This window comes from Aspergillus brunneoviolaceus (assembly GCF_003184695.1).
Source record: "Aspergillus brunneoviolaceus CBS 621.78 unplaced genomic scaffold BO95scaffold_15, whole genome shotgun sequence".
NCBI lineage: Eukaryota > Fungi > Ascomycota > Eurotiomycetes > Eurotiales > Aspergillaceae > Aspergillus > Aspergillus brunneoviolaceus.
In genome coordinates, this window is record NW_020290745.1 from 484,711 (window position 1) to 504,464 (window position 19,754).

The 19,754-nt window shown below is 52.0% G+C and overlaps 5 protein-coding genes across 5 annotated transcripts; 3 read left to right on the forward strand and 2 right to left on the reverse strand.

The window, feature by feature from the left end:
- Positions 1-159: 159 nt before the first annotated feature.
- BO95DRAFT_57582 (uncharacterized protein) lies at positions 160-1,981 on the reverse strand. Its single transcript, XM_025592066.1, has one exon. It carries the CDS (start codon positions 1,929-1,931, stop codon positions 357-359), a length of 1,575 nt encoding a protein of 524 aa, XP_025444925.1. The 5' UTR covers positions 1,932-1,981; the 3' UTR covers positions 160-356.
- A 2,466-nt stretch (positions 1,982-4,447) lies between these two features.
- Positions 4,448-7,444, forward strand: orlA (putative alpha,alpha-trehalose-phosphate synthase subunit Tps2; the record flags this gene model as incomplete). The annotated part of the gene is made up of 3 exons (XM_025582338.1): positions 4,448-4,870; positions 4,957-7,201; positions 7,275-7,444. 3 exons carry the CDS (start codon positions 4,448-4,450, stop codon positions 7,442-7,444), a joined length of 2,838 nt encoding a protein of 945 aa, XP_025444926.1.
- A 646-nt stretch (positions 7,445-8,090) lies between these two features.
- BO95DRAFT_451177 (putative MFS monocarboxylate transporter) lies at positions 8,091-11,424 on the forward strand (the record flags this gene model as incomplete). Its single annotated transcript, XM_025588066.1, has 6 exons — positions 8,091-8,152; positions 8,382-8,571; positions 8,653-8,692; positions 8,723-9,709; positions 10,551-10,618; positions 10,762-11,424. The coding sequence occupies 6 exons, from the start codon at positions 8,091-8,093 to the stop codon at positions 11,422-11,424; spliced, it is 2,010 nt and encodes a 669-aa protein (XP_025444927.1).
- A 108-nt stretch (positions 11,425-11,532) lies between these two features.
- BO95DRAFT_408521 (unc-50 family protein) lies at positions 11,533-13,386 on the reverse strand. The gene is made up of 4 exons (XM_025584108.1): positions 13,045-13,386; positions 12,809-12,912; positions 12,330-12,667; positions 11,533-12,261 (listed from the first exon to the last, which is right to left on the reverse strand). The coding sequence occupies exons 1-4, from the start codon at positions 13,152-13,154 to the stop codon at positions 11,950-11,952; spliced, it is 864 nt and encodes a 287-aa protein (XP_025444928.1). The 5' UTR covers positions 13,155-13,386; the 3' UTR covers positions 11,533-11,949.
- Positions 13,387-15,163: 1,777 nt separating this feature from the next.
- On the forward strand, positions 15,164-19,581 carry BO95DRAFT_356979 (Sec7 domain protein; the record flags this gene model as incomplete). Its single annotated transcript, XM_025582332.1, has 2 exons — positions 15,164-17,666; positions 17,726-19,581. The coding sequence occupies 2 exons, from the start codon at positions 15,164-15,166 to the stop codon at positions 19,579-19,581; spliced, it is 4,359 nt and encodes a 1,452-aa protein (XP_025444929.1).
- Between the last annotated feature and the right edge of the window lie 173 nt (positions 19,582-19,754).

The following is a 19,754-nucleotide window of genomic DNA, read 5'->3' on the forward strand; positions in this document are numbered from 1 at the left end:
TCGACCGCTTTCCATCTCCCTGGGCCTTGATGAACCTCCGCTACCATCCGGTACTTTTTGCAGATGCTCTCTTTGACATGTATATATGCCCTTCACGATACCAAGACGGACCATTGGGTTGGGTGATATGCACTCCTATGCATCCCTAAGCAAGCGGGCCTTCTTCTACAATAATACTTTTTCAATTCACCTGTGATAGCTTGTCCCATACTGATTTGATGGGTAACAAAGCAGATGCATCGGGAGTTGTTCATGTTTAGACACAAATAACAACGAAGATGAGTATTGTAAACGATGAAGAATAGAACCCCCTGGGCTCCAGCCCTGCGTACAAGGTACACAGGTGAAGTGAAAGTCTAGTTGCTGCGATGCGGTGAGAGTTCTTTCCTAGATGCGAGAAGTTCGCGCATCTGTTCAGTCTTGTTAAAAGGTGTTCGGATGATGGAGCCCAAAAGACTCGTGGTCGGAGTGACGCGCCCCCCGGACCATTCCGCAAGGCAGGTGCGGAGCACTTGGTATGCGTCCCTGAAAGTCATCTGTACGAACGCCGTGTGCAGACAAGGCACGCCTATGTCCACCATGTAATTTGTGGGGTCCTGAACACATAGTCGCTGGGCCAAAGCATAGTTGCCCCTTTCCAGGGCAGTTTTCCTTCGACGCAGGAGGGAAGCTTGGCCACGAAGGTGGACGGGCCAATTGACTTTTTCACCATACTCTTGGTAGACTCTTCTCATCGAGCGCTGGTCGAAGAGGCCAGGAGGGTCAGCGGCGACCCCGGACTTCTGGAGGTTGACCTCTAGTCCGAACTTGTGCAAGAATGCGAGAAGTTGCTCACCCAAGTCATCGTTTCCGAGAAATTGGCCATGGCTCATCTTCAAGAAGTTTGCAAGTAGAACGGCGAGCGCAGGGTGGGTGATCCCTGCACCAGTTTTACCATACAAGATATTGTTTTGCAAGACAAGGCGACTTGCCACAAACAAATACCGGAATGATGGATATTCAGCCTGCCAATTCCTTATATGTTCATACAGGCCTTGGTAATTGTCACCACAGTGGAACGACAGCCTGAGACGTGTTTCACGGTGGCGTACGTCGAGGATGCCAGTGTGATTTGACTTAATGTTGGCCGAGGTGTGGCGCAGTATTACATAGGACGGATGGCCCTGAAGTTTACTCTCGACCTTTCTCAGGAGGTCTGCGTATTGGCTGACCATATATGGCCGGGTGGGACTCGGTTCCCGTACTTGCCCTGAGCGACTGGGGTCAGGAACAAGCAGACGAATAGACATAGCAGACATAGTCGTTCCGAGTCCGAGGCTCCGAGCCCCTGACCACTGTAGCGGATGGGACACGACCCCTTCGAGCAACTGAGAGATTTCTGCAAGAATCTGCTGAGCCTGTTCCTCCTCGACGACAGTCGGCGAAATGTAGTCCCCTAACGCTCGAATCTCCGCATTGAGTTGCGAGCCACCATCTTTAAAAATTTGTGTTTCATTCAGATTCTTTAACCATACGGCACGCTTTGGTTCAGTGCGTGACCCGCCAAAGTAGAGAGTCGTGCTCTGGATAGGAGAGGAGGTTATTGAGCTTGCTGCGATCGATTCAGCGCTAGAAGGTAATGGTTTCGAGGATTCCCCATAACTGGTAGTATGACTTGGTGGACGACTGGGCCGAGATCCGCTTTTGACGGTGCTTGGGACGTTGCGAAGCGGACTTGAATCCGAGGTATAGACTCTGCGAATCAAACTTGCGCGGTTGGCGTCGCGGTGCGCATCCAGAGTTTTCTCCAGGCTTTCCGGAACAATCGCACCATTGTCGCTGCTGCAGTCGACAGTCCGATGCAAGCGTCGACAGGGAATTGTCAGCGAAGAGGTGTGCCAAGACACATAGTTGCGTGAGAGAAATATCCTTCGTTGCGGGAAGCTTGTCATGGTCAAGCGTCAATGGCAATAGGTACGAGTCGTGCAAAGCACTATTACGGGGAAACCATGATTATGGAAATTTATCTGACGTTAGTGGACATACTGAAGACCACAATGATCAGGTGACCTTAGATCAAGCTATCACCACGTGACTAGACCCATATTGTGCAGTAGTTAACCTGAATTAACTACTCCGTAAAGTTGAGTTACTTAGTTAGTCATAAGGGATTAGTTAGTTTGTTAACTACTCAGTTTAATTAACATAACTTAACTACCAGTGCATCTTGTATAGCTGAGTCAGTACTGCACTATGTAACTTATTTACTAGTAAGGTAGTTATTGATGAGTAAGTCAACCAATCTTAGGCGAATCAATTCTAGGTTTTCCAGGTTCAGATGTCACTGGGGCAGACGGTGACTGCACTGCATTCACTGGCTGGCACAGCACTATAAGGTACCTACTCTCCAGGCTAGGTACCTACAGTACTAATCCACTCACCCGTTCCAGATCGGGTAAGGGCTCCCCTTCCCAGGCCCAAGCCCCCCAGTCAATAATAATAGTAATGATGCTCTTCCGTCTTCCATCGTCATTCCCATTTTGTGTACATACCTACTCAGAGTCAGAAGCCGACGAACACCTACCTCCCTTTCCAGTGGGGTTCTGAGATTCACTGGTCACTCCTGCAAGTCGGGTTAATGAGGCTAAATCCATGGAAAACAACAGGGACCGATCGTCGGGTTCCTACACGGGACACGAGACCCTGCACAGCATGCCCGACCATTCTCGATGTGCATCGACGATGGGCTCCTTCAGGGACAAGGGACATGAGACAACAACGCGGCCATGGTACCTAACGCCTGCCGTCGAGTGACTGTGCTTGGGTCGAAGTTGAGAGAGTGTGTGTCCGTTGGTAGATGAAATCCGGCACCAGCGCTCCGGTCTGGCACCCATCTCCTCGAGTTATCAATCCAATCAGACCTACGTACCGATTTACCCTCAGGTCTACCTGCAGCTTCGGATCATGACGTAAAGGGGGGAGGAAGAAAAGTGGGCGGTTTTTCAAAGTGGGGTGGTTTCGTGCTCAGGCTGTCTCGAGGGCTCGAAGGTCGAGTCCAGTCTCCTCTTGTCCTCTGACTCTGTTTTTTCCCCGACCAACCATCCTGGTAGGGGGAATCTTCTGTGCGTCGGGCCAATTTCCCGGCCGCGATGTCTCGCATGTCTCGAATGCATCACCAATCCCTCATCTTTCCCAGCAGGCTTCGGAGACTGAACCGGTTTCTCTCTCTCTCTCCCTCTTTCTTTCTTTCTTTTGGCGCGTGCGCTCTCTCACTCTCTCTGCCTTTTCCCCGTTTGTTCTTCTTCTCTATATTCTCCACCCGTTATATGGTTTCTTTCCCTTTCGAGTCGCCAGCCCCGCGGAGGCTGGAACCTTTTCGGCCCATCCCATGCCTCCTATTCTTCCCTTAGTCTCTTTACCCTTCTCCGTCTTTCTACCTCACTCGTGCAGGAAGGATTGGAGGTTAGATGCCGGTGGTAGCAAACCACCTTCCGATAGTCACCGGGCCAGCTGATTGCTTGTTGGCTTTGCTTGAGCGCTTCCACATTTGCAGGTGTAGTGGAAGCAATCCGATAAATCTCCCTTTTTTAATGTTTTCACTCAGTTTGATTCAGTAACTGCTGTACAATTGCGGCAGGCTCTTTTCCTTGAATTGGGAGTCTGGATGGGTTCAGTTGATTCGCTTCCAAGAGCCTGATTGGGAGATTGGGAGAAGGGGGGTGGTGTGGGACTATGAAGATGCTGGCTATAAGATTAATATGACTTTTGCTTCGTCTCCCCTTTCCCCTACCTTCCCCCGGTGATTTATTTGGCAAGAAAGTCGGTCATTCATCGTCATCTTCATTCATCGAGCGAGTACCCAGTGGGGTACGTAGTCTAGGAAAGATCCCAACTCCCGATACGTAACCCCCGCGCACTTCACCGCCTCAGGCTGCCTTCGCGCCGGTCTCTTCAAAGTGAACTCTGCTTTCTCTCCTTCCATTTCATAGTTTCCTTTCCTCCTCCTCCCCCTCCTCCTCCTCCTCTTCTTCTTCATTCTCAATCTCTCTCCTACTGTTTCTCAGTGAATTCGATTAGATCGTTGCTTGCTGTTCATATTTCCTGTTGATTTCACTCTCCCGCCAGCTTTCATGGCCTAATTCGCAACTTTATCGCCGGTCTCCCCCACACCCAACAACACCAACAACCCACCGTTACTACTTTTAGCTTATCTTTTCCCCTCCCAGGGTAACTCGACCCCTCTTCCTCCTACAAACTTAACTCATCGTATTCCCCCCCGTCCTCCTCCCTTCTGCTTTTGCTTCATTTTATATTTATTCCCACACATGGGTGAAAATAGCAGAGCTCATTCCCATCCCCTCCCTCGTTTTTCCACAAAGTAGAAGAAAAACGCATTGAGCGGGCACTAATCCGGGAAATCATTCCAGCATCCCCGTCGTGTCCCCCGTTCTTGTCCGCTTCCGTCATCATGGCCTCCGAACACCGGGCTTCCACCAACTTACCCGATGGCCAGCCCAATCCGGGTCCCATTGGGTCGGGCCTGAGTGTTCTGGGCGAAGACGCTTTCTTACAAGCATCCAACGCCACACCAGACCTGGCGGTTGAATCGAAACAGCCCGTCGTCTCCGATGGTCCTTCTTACTTCTCCGACGTCGCGACCAACTCACCGGCCGCCACTTCGTCCGTTGTTTCCCCTTCCACGCCTGCTCTGGCGGCTAGAGAAGCAAAATCAGGACGTGAATTACTGCGTCGGTTAAGTCTAGTTGGCACGCCCACGTTGTCAGACATGGATCCCTGTGAGCAGTACCCGGGCTTGCACCTCACCGGTCGGATTATTAGTGCTGCCTTCTGTGTTCCGTACAAACTCTACATGCGATCCGGTTCAGACTGGGTATGTCAGCCCTCCAACCTTCACTCGCTGTCTCCTTTGGGTGGTCGTTATCTCTACAATCGGAAACTCGGCTGACTTGGCTTCAGGAATTGAAACCGCGCCCCGGAACATCTGCCCTGTTTGACTCTCTGGCCTATCTCGGCTCCCAGGACTCGAAATGGTCTCACACCCTTGTTGGCTGGACTGGTGAGGTAGAACCAGCCCAAGAGACGGCGGTACCTCTGCAGCAGATCCCCATCAACACCAGTGCCAAATTCCCTACGATCGTGAACGGGTCCACCATACCTTTGAACAAAGCAGCAGCTCCAGTGCCCGTCGATGCTAACCAACGGCCGCCAAGTCACCCTCTCCTGGAAGGGCTCCGGGTAGGGCAAGCCGATCGAGATCAACTCGATAGGCAAATGAGCTCCACGCGCTATGGGAAAATCGCCCCTGTGTGGCTGTCGGCTGAGTCGGATGTCCCCGAAGAACCCATCCTCTTGGAGGATCAAGGACGGTGGAGACGTTATGCCGAAAGGGAATTATACCCCCTACTTCATTACAAGCAGCATGGCCCTACGGATGGAAGATCAGAGCGCACGTGGTGGGCCGACTATGTCCGTATGAACCGGCTTTTTGCGGATCGTATCGTGAAGGAATACAAGGAGGGTGACATTGTCTGGATCCATGACTACCATCTTTTCCTTTTGCCGAGCATGTTACGTCAACGCATCCCTAATGTCTACATTGGATTCTTCTTACACGCACCATTCCCTAGCAGCGAATTCATGCGCTGTCTCGCCAAGAGGAAGGAGGTGCTCACTGGAGTCCTCGGTGCGAATATGATCGGTTTCCAGACCTTCTCCTATTCCCGTCATTTTTCGTCTTGCTGTACCCGCGTCTTGGGATTCGACTCTAATTCAGCTGGAGTCGACGCGTACGGCGCCCATGTGGCGGTTGACGTGTTTCCCATTGGGATTGACACCAGTGCTATTCAACGAGCAGCCTTTGAATCCACCGAGATAGAGCAAGCCGTGTCGGGAATTCGCAAGCTGTACGCCGGCAAAAAAATCATTGTTGGTCGCGATCGATTGGACAGTGTCCGAGGTGTAGCACAGAAGCTGCAATCCTTCGAAGTCTTCCTCGAAAAGTACCCGGAATGGCGTGATAAGGTGGTTCTGATCCAGGTGACCAGCCCCACTAGCGTCGACGAGCAGAAGGAAGAAAACAAGATTGCTAGCCAGATCTCGAATCTAGTCTCTACAATCAATGGGCGCTTCGGATCTCTAAGCTTTTCACCCGTCAAATATTATCCGCAGTACCTTTCCCCGCACGAGTATTTTGCATTGCTGCGGGTGGCTGACGTGGGCCTGATCACGACGGTTCGGGATGGGATGAATACGACCAGTCTGGAATATATCATCTGCCAGCAGAACAACAATGGCCCTTTGATACTCTCTGAGTTCTCGGGTACTGCGGGAACACTCTCCAATGCAATTCATATTAACCCATGGGATACGGTGGGAGTCGCGGGCGCAATCAATAAAGCTCTCTGCATGTCCCCTGAGGAGAAGGCGGTGCAACAGCAGAAACTATACAAGCATGTCACTGCCAACACTGTCTCGGCCTGGTCTAAGCAGTTCCTCACCCGTCTGCTCACGAATCTATCTTCCTTTGATCAGTCCGTGGCAACGCCAGCTCTCGATAGAGTCAAGCTATTGAAGCAGTATCGCAGAGCTCGTAAGAGGTTGTTCATGTTCGATTATGATGGGACCCTTACTCCAATTGTGAAGGACCCGCAAGCAGCTATTCCATCTGATCGCGTTCTCCGCACTCTCAAGACTCTCGCTGCGGACCCACGGAATGCAGTATGGATCATCAGTGGCCGTGATCAGGCTTTCTTGGATGAGTGGATGGGCCATATTCCTGAATTGGGCTTGAGTGCCGAGCATGGTTGTTTTATTAGGAAGCCTCATTCCGACGACTGGGAAAATCTGGCCGAGCGAAGCAACATGGGTTGGCAGAAGGAGGTCTTGGAAACATTCCAGCACTTTACTGAACGAACTCAAGGCTCCTTCATAGAGAGAAAGCGGGTCGCTCTCACGTGGCACTACCGGCGCGCCGATCCTGAATATGGTGCATTCCAAGCTCGCGAGTGCCGAAAGGCGCTTGAAGATACCGTAGCCAAGCGGTGGGAAGTGGAAGTAATGTCAGGCAAGGCCAACTTGGAGGTCCGGCCGACTTTTGTGAACAAGGGCTTTATTGCCGCCCGCTTGGTCAATGAGTACGGAAATGAGCCTGGAGATGCACCCGAGTTTATCTTCTGCTCAGGAGACGATTTCACAGATGAAGGTATGTCCCCAGCCCCCTGGCGCCATTATTTCTCAGCAAATACTCGGATGCTGACTGCACTCTTCGTTCCCAGACATGTTTCGTGCTCTGCAGGGATTCGACTTGCCACAAGATCACGTTTACTCGGTCACTGTTGGGGCAAGCTCAAAGCAAACAGCCGCCAGCTGGCATCTTCTCGAACCGGCGGATGTGATTGAAACGATCTCGATGTTAAACAATAGCTCTTGCTCTCAAGAGTACTAAATCACTCCACGCGCCTTTTACGACCGGGATGCAGCTCCTTTTTTTTCTCTCTCTTTTTTTCTTTTCCGTTTCATCTAGACTTTAGCTTCGCTTTCATGCTTATATAACTCCATGTTTCTCCTCCCGGGGCGTCGATGCGGGGCAGCGATGGTGATTGATTTGTTAGAGCTCAAGGCGATTGGGAAGAGGGCGCTCGTCGGCCATGGAGAGGGGCTTTCTTGAGTTCTTTTTTTGCGGCAGCTCTGGACCGAGGGCCCGTTCTCTTTCCGCTTTCGAATCTAATAGTCGTTGATACTTATTCCCTCTTGAACTGGTTTATAGATGGCCGAAGCGAAGATGACGCGCTGCCCCTTCATAAAACCCTTCTTATGTTGTCGTTGTCGTTCGTCGTTGTCTAAGAGTATCGTGCGCTCCGAAGAATATAGAGAGAACACAAAAATGCCGTTTTAAAACCCGCGACTCGTCGACGCTGCATAGCCGAGGAATCATATTGTTGTCTTGGCCCGATTCGGTCTTCTGTGCGAACAAGACCCGGCAGGGAAAGACGCCCTCCGACTGTTCTCCATAATCCGGGGATCTCGGCCTATACTCCGTCCGCACTGAACTGACTGGAGGTTTACCGGTCTACCCCTCCTACGGGTAACTTATGTCTCTTAGTTCTGTCCGCATCCCTCTTATGATGTTTCTGCCCCTCACGGACGTGGTGTCGTGTGCTTCGCCAGCCTTCTAGGAGGTTCGATACAGATTGTGGACCTGAATCATACATATTACTGATTTAGAACATCCCCACGGTAACTTATAGAACAGCTATGAAGACCACGTCGCAACTACCGTGCAGCGTCGATCCAATCAGTCCAGCGCATGGAGCCGGCAAGGGGATCCCCCCAGGGGCGAGCTCTAATGCTCCTCAATCTCCCAATCAATCTGTTCTCTATAGAGATAGAGATCATGTGGGAGATGAGGAAAATGCTATCGACACTCCACGGCCGAAGGAGCTGTCCAAGACCTCAACAAACGTGAGCAATCTCGAGGCTTTGACTACTCGAGGTTTGACACTCATTCGGACGAGGGAATCAGGAAAGGACTTGGGCCCCCCTCCGGACGGCGGCTTCGGCGCATGGTTCCAAGTGGCCCTTGCCCATTTTGTTATCTTCAATACCTGGGGCTATATCAACAGCTTCGGCGTCTTTCAAGACTACTATACCCAGACCCTGAAGCGGCCGCCCTCTGATATATCCTGGGTTGGCAGTATTCAGATCTTTCTACTGTTCTTCATAGGGACTTTCTCGGGACGTGCCACCGACGCCGGATACTTCAAAGTCATCCTGATTCTCGGGGCCATACTCGAGCTATTTTGCATCTTCATGACTTCCCTGTGCACTCAGTACTGGCAACTGTTTCTGGCACAGGGGATCGGCCAAGGGATTGGCTGCGGGCTCATGTTTTGCCCGACTATTGCTTTGATTCCGACGTACTTTACCCAGAAACGAGCCATCGCGATTGGCATTACAGCCTCGGGATCGGCCACAGGAGGGCTGGTCTTTCCGGCAGTAGTCATGCGGCTTCTACCCCAAATTGGGTACGGATGGACGGTACGAACGTTGGGCTTCATTTCGCTAGCCACGTTGACACCTTGCTTGATCTTTCTTCAGCAAAGGCTGCCGCCCCGTCGTAGTGGACCACTGATCGAATTGAAAGCCTTCCGGGAGACTTCCTATGCGCTTTTTGCGCTGGGAATGTTCCTGAACTTTTGGGGTCTCTACGTGGGATTCTTCTATATCAGCAGCTTTGCGCAAGACATCGTCGGCGTCTCGGAGTCTACCTCGATTGATGTGCTCCTGGTGATGAACGGGGTGGGCCTGGTGGGTCGCTTGATCCCCAACCTACTGGCGGACTGGTACACAGGTCCGTTGAATATGCTCATCCCCTTCAGCCTGATAACTGGGGTCGTGGCCTATTGCTGGGCGGTGGTAGGGAGCTATAGAGGTCTGTACGCTTTCAGTGCCTTCTATGGGCTTGCAGCGGCCGGCATTCAATCCTTGTTCCCCGCCACATTAAGTACATTGACGACCGACTTGAAGAAGACAGGGGTTCGCATGGGGATGGTATTGAGTGTGGTGGCAGTGGCCGCCCTCATTGGCACGCCTATCGCAGGAGCTCTGGTAGATCGGGACGGCGGACAATATCTATACGCACAGATGTTCATGGGAAGTGCCATCCTGGCGGGCACATTGACTTTGATTGCAGCGCGCACAAGCAAATTAGGTCTGTCCTGGCAACGCGCTTGAAAATGATTCATGATATCAGAACGGGAGGCAGGAGGGAGAAGGAAAATAAACCGAGAAGAACAATCAATCATCAATATGGGCTGGATGAGCCTCAACATAGTTAACTAACCAGTTAAGTTAGCTACCAAATACCACGATGATTACAATGTGTGAAGAGGTTTTTTGGAGAGGAGGGGGTGGAAACAGTGTTCCATACAAAAGTAAACACTGGACTCGTCTATAATGTAAGCATATTATACACAGGTAGTACATGATACGAAAATATATAGGTAGAGTGCTCGTTGGAGTACCAGTAGTTAACTTGGATAGAACATGAGACATTAACGTTATATATAACTACGCAGTGTCGAGTATCTGATGATACAGTATAGTACAATACAGTACATACTGTATTCGGAGCCTAAAGCAAAAATTCAAGTCCACCGATCTCTCTCCCCCTCCCCCGCCTTCTCTTCCAGGAGAGCTACAGAGCGTGACTGGCTGACTGCTCTTCTCCAACTTCACTTCATATCTCCCTCCCTCCCTCGCCAACCCCTTCATTAACACGCACACACACAATCTCTCTCTCTCTCTCTCTCCTCTCCCCTTCCTCCACTACGGCGCAAAGCACAACATTTCCCTCCTTTATTCCTCACCCACCATGGCACCCCGCGGTCGCGGAAAGTTTTCCAAACCTTCGCGAGGAGGTACGTGCAAAAGCCGAACACCAAATTCTGAGAGTGAATGAAGCGGACTTCCCCTCATCAGGATCACACCACAAGAGAAGGATACTGGCCGCGACTGACCCGGTGCAATTTTCCTGCGCACAAATCGAACAGGTGGAAAACATTTCAGTCGTGATGTTCAGCCCATTGACAAAGATGGAAACCCCGTTGGCCTTTGGAGGGTTCGTATGCCTTTGCTCTTTTTTCCTGGACACTCCTTGTCTACCTGGGCTCACTGCACTCCTGAATGTTCTATTCAAGACCCCCTCCCATTGTAAACTACCCTTCAAATCCCAGCCCCACTAATTCCGAGACCACATCGCAGGATCCCGAGGAGAACAATCTCTCCTCTTCCGAGGAGGAGGAATCTTCTGAATCAGGCTCCGAAGAGTCCTCCGACAATGATGACAACGAACCTTCCCACAGCGCCCGACCCGGTCCGTCTTCCATACCCGTTGCGAGCAGCAGTGGTACCACCGAAATGACCCGTGAGGAGCGGCGTGCGGCTGCCAAAGCGAAAAAGCAGGCTGCCCAGGCTCGCCGGATGCACACTGCCGCTCAACCGGGTGACCTACCCCCTTCGAACTCGGACGGATCAGGCAACGACACCGACGACGATGACGACGATCTACCAGCCAATCCTAACCACACGGCCAAATCGCGCTCCCAGCTCAGCGACAACCAGGAAGACGCGCAAAAGCCGAAAGGCGATCTATCACAGTTGTCGCGGCGGGAGCGTGAGGCGATTGAGGCTCATCAGGCGCGACAACGCTACTTGAAGCTTCATGCTGAGGGTAAGACAGAGGAGGCTCGCTCCGACTTGGCTCGTTTGGCGATCGTTCGCGAACAGCGTGAGGCTGATCGCCTGCGCAAGGAAGCTGAGAAGGAAGAGAAAGTCGAGCTTGCGAAGCAGCGCGCCGCCGAACGAGATGCCAAGCTGCAGGCTGCCAAGGGTGGGAAGAAAAAAGGTGTGTCAAAGAGAAAGTAATCGCCACGCGATAGACATCTCCAATTTGGCTTTAGTTCCTGCTGCCGCTGGTGCACGTTATATACTTTGATTCTGTACAGATTTTGGAATCATGATTGGCCTTACTTTCCCTTCTAGTCTTCTCTATCAAGTCCTTGGCAGAAATACAGAGCCACACACATGGCATGAGATCATGCGTTATATCTATCCAGAAGATATGCTGTACAGCACGAAAGTACTTCTGTTTCAACTAACAGGTGGAACAGATTTTCACATCCATTAACAGTAGGTTGTCAGATAAAATACCCTGCAAATCCTTCAACCTGGAATCTGGGACCTCCTATATGAAACGAGAAGGCGGAAGATAATATCATAAATCAGTGGACCATGACTGACCGAGTGATTGCAGCACCAAGACAAGATGACATATACGCCGGCGCTGAGATAAAAAAATTTAAGACTTACATACATTGCAGCTATAGTGGCGAAGAGGAGATGCTCTTGAGGGGGAGCAGCTCGAGCACCAGCTCGAGCACAGGGCAGTGCTTATGCGCCCCAGACCAAGACCTCCAGGATCTGGCCTTGCATGACCAGGCTCCATCCGGCGACTAGGCTGACAAGCCACAATATCGCGAATGCTAGGATAGGGAGCAGGAGTAGCTCGGTGTTGTGCAAGAAGGGAAGGGCATTGTATCCCAAGAATGTAATATAGGTGTAATATGTCAGTGCAGACAGGTAGAGCGTGTTGCCGAGGAAAGTAGCCAGGAAATTGCTTGGACTGCGGGTGAGCAGTGGCAGAAGAAGAAACTGCACAACATAAAGATGCAGATAAAGGGGAAAGTATGCCCGAATTGATACCTGAGATTTGCGAGATTTAGTTTCCCTGCTCAAAATCCTGGGCCATAAGACAGGCTGATGTGACTTACATCAAAGCAGTACCCAAACTCCAGCTGGTCCTTTTCACCAGGCTGCGTGAACAAGCCCTGCGCCGCGCCACGCCGCCGACCACGACTACCTCGAAATCCAGTGAGGGAGGCTGCGGCGCCATCAGGGCGGAATAGGCGGGGAATCATGAGATATCCTAACGTCGAGACCAGAAGTGAGGACCCGATGAAATGAACGAAGATTAAAATCAGAGACAGCCGAACGATGGACACAAACGACGGCGCATAGGCGAGGCCCCACGCGAGGGCTGTGAGAAGAAGGAAGAAGGAGAGCAGGTAGGTGAAAGATGGATCCGGGCGATGCCAGGTATTCTTCGTTTCTGGAAATCGGTCAGTTCCTCACCACGGCAACCTGGTCAGACATGCAGAATACGTATATTCCAGACAACCTACGTTTCTTTGAGCCAGACAGGGAGTCAGTAGACAATCAAAATTTTCTGTGGTCTGGGAACAGGTATAACGTACATGGTAGTATATTGACTTGAAGACTTTCTTGGGCGCAATTAACAGAGAGGTCATCTCCCAGATTGCCATCTCGAAATCCATCTGCGGGAACTTGAATAGCCTAACCCACAAGGAAGAAGGGAGGGGTATGATCAGCTATAGGCCGAGGATGTTGATAAAGATCGTCCTGGAGGCTCCATGCCGGGCTGCACGCCGCGTACCGAAGGCTTCCAGTCCGAGTTGAAACGCCTACCTTTTAAAGAAGCGCGGCATCCGTATACTGGATCTACGGCTGGCAGGCGTAGTACCGCCGAAATTCAATGGACTGGCATGTTGGCGGGGAACAGATATGTGAGGGTTCATCTTTCAGAAAGTGGGTGAAGGAAGAAAGAAGAAGAGATGATGGAGGGGGTCCCAAGTCGCGGGACAACACCAGGTAAGAGGAATGAGACTCATGCAAATTGAACGTGTGACCCGCTCCAGAGGAAAGGCTAATTAAGCCACAACAAGTTTTGAGCTGACACTGGTGAAGAAGGAGGAGGAGGATAAGTGTGAAGAAGGGGAGGAGGAGGAGGAGGAGGAGGAGGAGGAGAGAAGCAGATGATGGAGTTCCTTCGACAATGGGAAACAACGCATGGATGTTATGTCATCATCTGGGGTCTTCTTGCCGCGGAGGAATTTGTGAGGAATTTGGAGCCCGTTACAAATTATTGTATATGCACTTACCAATCATACTTACTGAACTCAGCATTATACTACTAGAGTACGATATACAGACTCCCTGTTTGAGTTACAATGGATAACTTACACTAGGTCCTCTATAGACTGTGTCTATATACAGATCACCAGCCACTTCTGCCACGTGGGATTGGATCTGCTTACAATGCTTGAAGGGATGTACGATACAGTACAGTACAGTACAGTACAGTACATACTATGGACGTTTATGTTGATTACCACAGACTGCGTGGCTCCTGAAACCGACGTTGACAGATCTGGTTAGGGAATCGACTGATCTTGGAAGAGCATTTGGCATTTGACCAGTCTCCCAGACTGGTGGTGATACCTCATTACTCCCGAAGTAGGTGAGGCGTATCACCTTTCCTGGTGCTTTAAAAAGTTAAAAAAGACCCAAGTTAATACGGTGGGTGTACGGAATAACCACAACTATAACAGTACTCGAATCGGTGGCTGCAGGCGTCGATAAAGTGATAACTAAAGTGATAAGGTGATAAAGTGACAAAGTGGCCCCCTGAACTGCTAGAGGAGGGTCTTGCGATCCGACACTAGCAGCAAATTATTACATTATTCTGGTTAGGTTAAGTTATTTGTTACTCGATCATGAGGTACGGAGTGTGTTTGTTCTTTCATTTGTTTCTTCCTCTTCCTTTTTTCTCTCTCCCTCCATACTGCCCTGCAGGGTCCCTGAGTCGACCACAATTTCCGGTGTTTGATCAAGACGCTTGCGCATGCATCAACTAACTAACATGCATTCGATGTGAGTAGCTTACGGAGTACTGTTACCTTCCTTCCAATCTTCCAAATTTCCAAATTTCCAATTTATCCTTGCTCCTCTTCCATCCATCCATCCAGCGTTCGCGATCCTCGTGGCCAGTTCACTCTCTCCACCCCCACACCCACTCTCACTTCAAGAAGGTTTCCGGCGCCCGTCCGTCTCCAAGCTTGAGTTATTGTTTGACTTTCCATATTCCTTGGGTCGTCTTGATCGCGGTCTCCGTTTCCTCCGACCTATTGCTTGTCATACACTTCCCACTCTCTTTTCCCAGATTCATGAAATTCCCTTTCCCTTCACCCGTCTCTCCGACTCCACGTCGATCAATCTCTCATTCTTTCACCTTGACAGATGACTGAAGGAACATAGAAGGATCGATATAGCTCGCTTTTAATCATCACACACTCCAATTGCAGCACTCGGCCCCTCCTCCCTCCCCTTACACCACCAATTCACTCCTCTTTCTACCTCTCACGCGATGTTCAGCTGGTGGTAAATTTGACCTACACTGTGCTTCGATGACAGCGACGGCCATTGCTATGCCGCTTATCTAATGTCCGCGAATTGGCTCCCGGCACATTCTTGAAATCAGGAGAAGGGCCAGTCAGGGCTTCGGAGCTCCTCAAGGCGAACGGTGACGCTCAGTAATCCACCGACCAATTGCTCCAGAACGGACGCTCTGTCTCGCTTCCACGACTGGGCACAGGCCCTACTCTTTTTGTTCTCGTGTCTTCTGTTTTCCCTTCCACTTTACGTTCTTTCTAGGCCCCGTCGCTCGCTTCGCATTAATGCCACGAACCCCGGCCATTCGCAGAAGTCCTCTCCGATGAACAGAACCTCTCGTTTCGATAATCGCACAATGCCTCCGCAGCACGCAAGCAGTTCACCCCCTCAAACCCCTCCGTTCGAACCAAGCGATCGCATAGCCGCGAGAAGGGGAATCCACCCACGACCGTCCGTACGGGAGACCTTTCTGGACGACTTCAATCCAGCTGATAATGCCAACGACAGCAATGAATCGGGCGACGAGCGCGACCCACATGACTTGTCGCTATCGCCGAAACATGCAGCCCGCACCTCAATTGTGGATAACATGCTCTTGTCGTTGGATCAGTTTGCTTCGGGCTCTCTGCTGGATGATTATCGCTTATTCAATTCGGTGTTTGAGACCGACTTGTGCGGCAACGGTTCGCCAGAGTCGATCGCGCAACGCCGCTATCGAGGCCACACTTTCTCTTCCTCCGTGTCCTCGGAGGTAGAATGCACGTACGATGAGAGCACTGGCCGTTATGCAACACAACCGGCGAGAAGCCGTCGAAGCAACAGCAGCTCGAACTATCATGCCAGCCTACGAAGATACGGCAGCACTCGCAGTCGCGAAGGAACCGGCTCCCGTGGTCAGCTGTACGATTATAGGACCAATTCGAACATTGCGTCCCCAGCGAATGTCCGGGCGTCTCGGAATGGAAATCGAGGCAGTTCCTCGCCCCCAACGGATCTTACTTCAATGCAAATGGGACGACTGGACGCGGCCGGCGAGAGGCGCTCTGCGAGCTTAGACTTCGGCACAAGACAGCCATTCATCTCCTTTCCGGATCTTGTCTTTGACTTGGACCCCTCGTCGTATGGAGGGCTTGATGCAGCGCCGACTCCAAGCGTCCCTGGTGGACCAAGTAAATTCCACTCGTCTCCGCAGGCTGAATATGCAGGCACCTCTAACCCCCAGCAGTCAAGGACGACACCCGGGGCATCGCGCCGGAACAGCGTCAAATCGCCGCGGTCGAACAACAGTCGAAAGGCTCGACCGGAAAATCTGGGCACGGCGACGATCCGGAGTCATCATTCAGATCTGGCCAAACTCGGGGAGAGCGGACTTGAACCTCCGCCGACGATCCCTGCATCGCTCGACCCGCCCGCGCCGAGCCCAACCATTTCCTTCAACAAGCCGATCTTCCCCGCGCCACCCGACCCCGCTCCAGCAGCCAAGGAACGGCCAGGGTTCTTCCGGCGTGTGTTTGGCTCCTCAAAGGTGTCGACCGCCATTTCAAGCGAGTACCACCCTTCCGACCACGTCTTCGCCCAAGAAAACGACCACAAGGATCCCAGCGGATTTGGGCCGAACGCCAAGAGTTGGAGACAGCCACTGAAGAATAGTGCAGCAGGAATCAACCCGCACCGTGAAGGAGGAACGCACCAGGTGGTGACCAAGAAGTCTTCCTTCTTCCGTCGGCGCAAGAAGTCTGTTGCTGAAAGTGCTCCTCCCCCCATTTTCTTTCCCCCGGAGCTCAGCGGCCATCTCCGCGTACTGGAACCGGCCAAACCGGAGGCTATCTCGGTTAGCAGTATAGGGAGAGGGATGAACCCTTCTTCCACTGCAGACCCCGGCAGTAGACCCTTGGACCGGCGCCCAGCCGCGGAGGTCCAAAACCTGGGAGGTTCGCCGACGCAAAATCAGAGAGGGAGTTTAGTCACAGCAACCCAGAGTCCTTCAAAGGCCAAATACAGCCTTTACCCGACGGTTCCACCGAGCAGCGCTCCGGAGGCATCATCACTCGGCCTCACCAGCAGTGGAGATGAGGCGTCGACCATCGTCAGGTCGGGTGGCTTGGATCCGAGTCACCCTGCCGATCAGCAGCAAGAACCGGAGCACCCATGGCGTGGAAAGGGAGTGGACTCGAACAGTAACGATGTAGATAACGGTTCTGGTGCTAGTACTCTTCAAACAAAGCTGAGACCTGAGGAGTTACCCGGCTCCTCGCTTTCGCCTGTGGTTGAAAGCTTCTCTCAGACAGGTGCCGTCCCTGAAGAGAACCTTGATAATATCGCTCTCCAGAACCCACCGAAGTTGAAAGAAGCCCACGAATCCTTCCCTTCAGATGTGTGCAGGGATAATGAAATGGGGAGGAATACGTCTGCCGCTGCGGCTGGCTTGAATGACTCCCCACGGGTTTCGACATCGGAAGTGTCGAACTACTATACGGCTTCAGAAGCTCCCACCGCATTGTCGATTGAGCCAAAACGCATAGATCCCCTCAGAGAGGAGTCTCATATTTCAGATGGTCCCGTTGGTGACGAACCAACAGATTCCGACCGGGAGCAAGCGAGGATGTTGTTCGAAGGTCAGGAGCAAGTGGTCGGGAACGAGCCTGCCGCCGCCTGGCTTGGGGATCCCGACCGTGCTTCGATACGCAACGCATACATGGAACTTTTCGACTGGTCCAACCTCAACATCCTGGCAGCCCTGCGAAGTCTTTGTACTCGGCTGGTGTTGAAGGGTGAGACTCAGCAAGTGGATAGAGTCTTGGATGCTTTTTCCACAAGGTGGTGTGCGTGTAACCCGCGCCATAGCTTCAAAGCTGCAGGTAGGTTCAGCCCCATTCCGCAATTGAGCGCCATGGTTGGACTAATGGTATCGCTCTAGATGTTGTGCACACAATTTGTTACTCTCTCCTCCTGTTGAACACTGACCTACATCTTGCCGACATCGAGCAGAAGATGACCAAGACTCAATTTGTTCGGAATACGATGCCCACGATCCATCGCGTGGCTGCCGAAGCCGCCCCTGACGAAAGTCTCAATGGTAAATCGAGAGTCTCGACACAAGATCCGATGTCACCCACCGACGATCATGACCGGCGTTTTGTGAGCATGGATAGGCCGCTGAACCAACCGGCAAAACTAGTAAACCGATTGTCTCGGACTGATCTATCTGCGAAGATTCCAACTGATCCTGATAACGAGACTGGCCCGCTTGTCAACACGCCTTTCATTGGGTCGATGAGGGTATGGGAACAACAGGTCGAGGCTGTTCTCCGGGACTTTTATTCCTCGATCCAGAAACAGAGGCTTCCTCTTCACGGCGCGTCAACAGAGAAAGAAGGGCCGCGGTCTTCAGCCAACAACTTGCTTGGCCCTTATACTAGTGGGCTCCGCCGAAGTCCCAGCACTGTGAGCAGAAGTGGCTCTGACATCTATCCTCGTGGCCGCTCTGCAGATTCCCGCTATGGGACTGCGCGGTGGTCATCAAAACCTCGTTCGCGAGCGAGGCTATATCCTCCGTCTACCATGGGATCTAGTAGGACCAGCTTGGACGATCAGGCATCGCTCTGGAGTCCTTCCGCATCAAGTACTTGGAGTAAGTACTCCTCCGGAAAGTTGACTTCGGCATCAGTGGATTCATTTGGGTCAGACTTTCCACGCGGGGACTATCAACAGTCGATAGGCTTCGCCAACGCCTTGAGTCAAGCCATTATCCGTGAAGATTCGGCCCATTCAATCACAAGCATCGAGGATGCTGAGAGGGATACCCCGCTTTTGGAGGACGAAACTCTACAACTTGCCGGCGCCCCTTGGGCCAAGGAAGGCAGTCTGAAGCATAAACACCACCTGGACTCAGTTGATAAGAGGGCGAAGGATCGCAATTGGAACGAGTGCTTTGCGGTCATTCAGCAGGGCTGGATGCGCCTTTTCTCTTTCAATGCCTCGGTCAAAGGCGCCCGGCAGAAGCCTAAACAGCGTCACCCGGGGGGTGTCGTGGTGGGAGGCGGAAACTGGACTGAGAACGCAGAAGAGACATGGAAATTTCTCCTCCGTCAGACCATTGCCAGTGCTCTCCCACCTCCCGGCTACTCCAAATCTCGTCCCCATGTTTGGGCTCTAAGCCTCCCAACCGGTGCTGTACATCTTTTCCAGGTGGGAACCCCGGAGATTGTGCGCGAATTTGTATCGAGTGCCAACTATTGGAGCGCCAGACTATCAAAGGAACCCTTGATCGGTGGGATCAGTAATATCGAGTACGGCTGGAGTGATGCCGTCATCAACAGCGCTCTCATCACGGCCGAGAGCAGTCGGACGCCACCGTCCTCATCCGGGGCTCGACCCAGCATCCAAAGTTCGATCCGGAGCTCGATCGATCAACAGGGCGTTCGACCTCGGTTACCAGCCGATCGGGTCCTCATTAGCGACTGGGCCCCTCCCCAGCAAAGCATGGTGGCCTCGGCCCTTCCCGAGGCCGATCAACTGAAAGCTTTGCAGGCGTATGTCAAGAATGTTGAAGACGAGCTCCAGCGGCACAATGAACTCCGCTCTGCCATGATCCTAGCGTTTTCACCTCGCCACCCCAATGCTTCTAAGGCGTTGGCCAATTGGGAGCGAAAGTCTTCATACCTCTTGCGTGAAATAGTGAAATTTCGCACATATATCGATTCGTTGTCAGGCGCACTGGAACAGAAGAATAGGATCTATGCAGCCCGCGAAGAGACTGCGGCAGAGGAGTGATTGGGGCTTCCTGTTCTTTTTTTTTTTGGCTCCTTTTGCTTGTGACCCCCAAGCTCATGTTTTTCATTATACCCTTATTTCCTTGCAGTTGCTTAGTCGTCATGCATTCCAGTCGCTTTGGAAGCCGTGTTCTTTTACACTCTTAATCTCCTCATCTGCCTTTATTCTTTTAC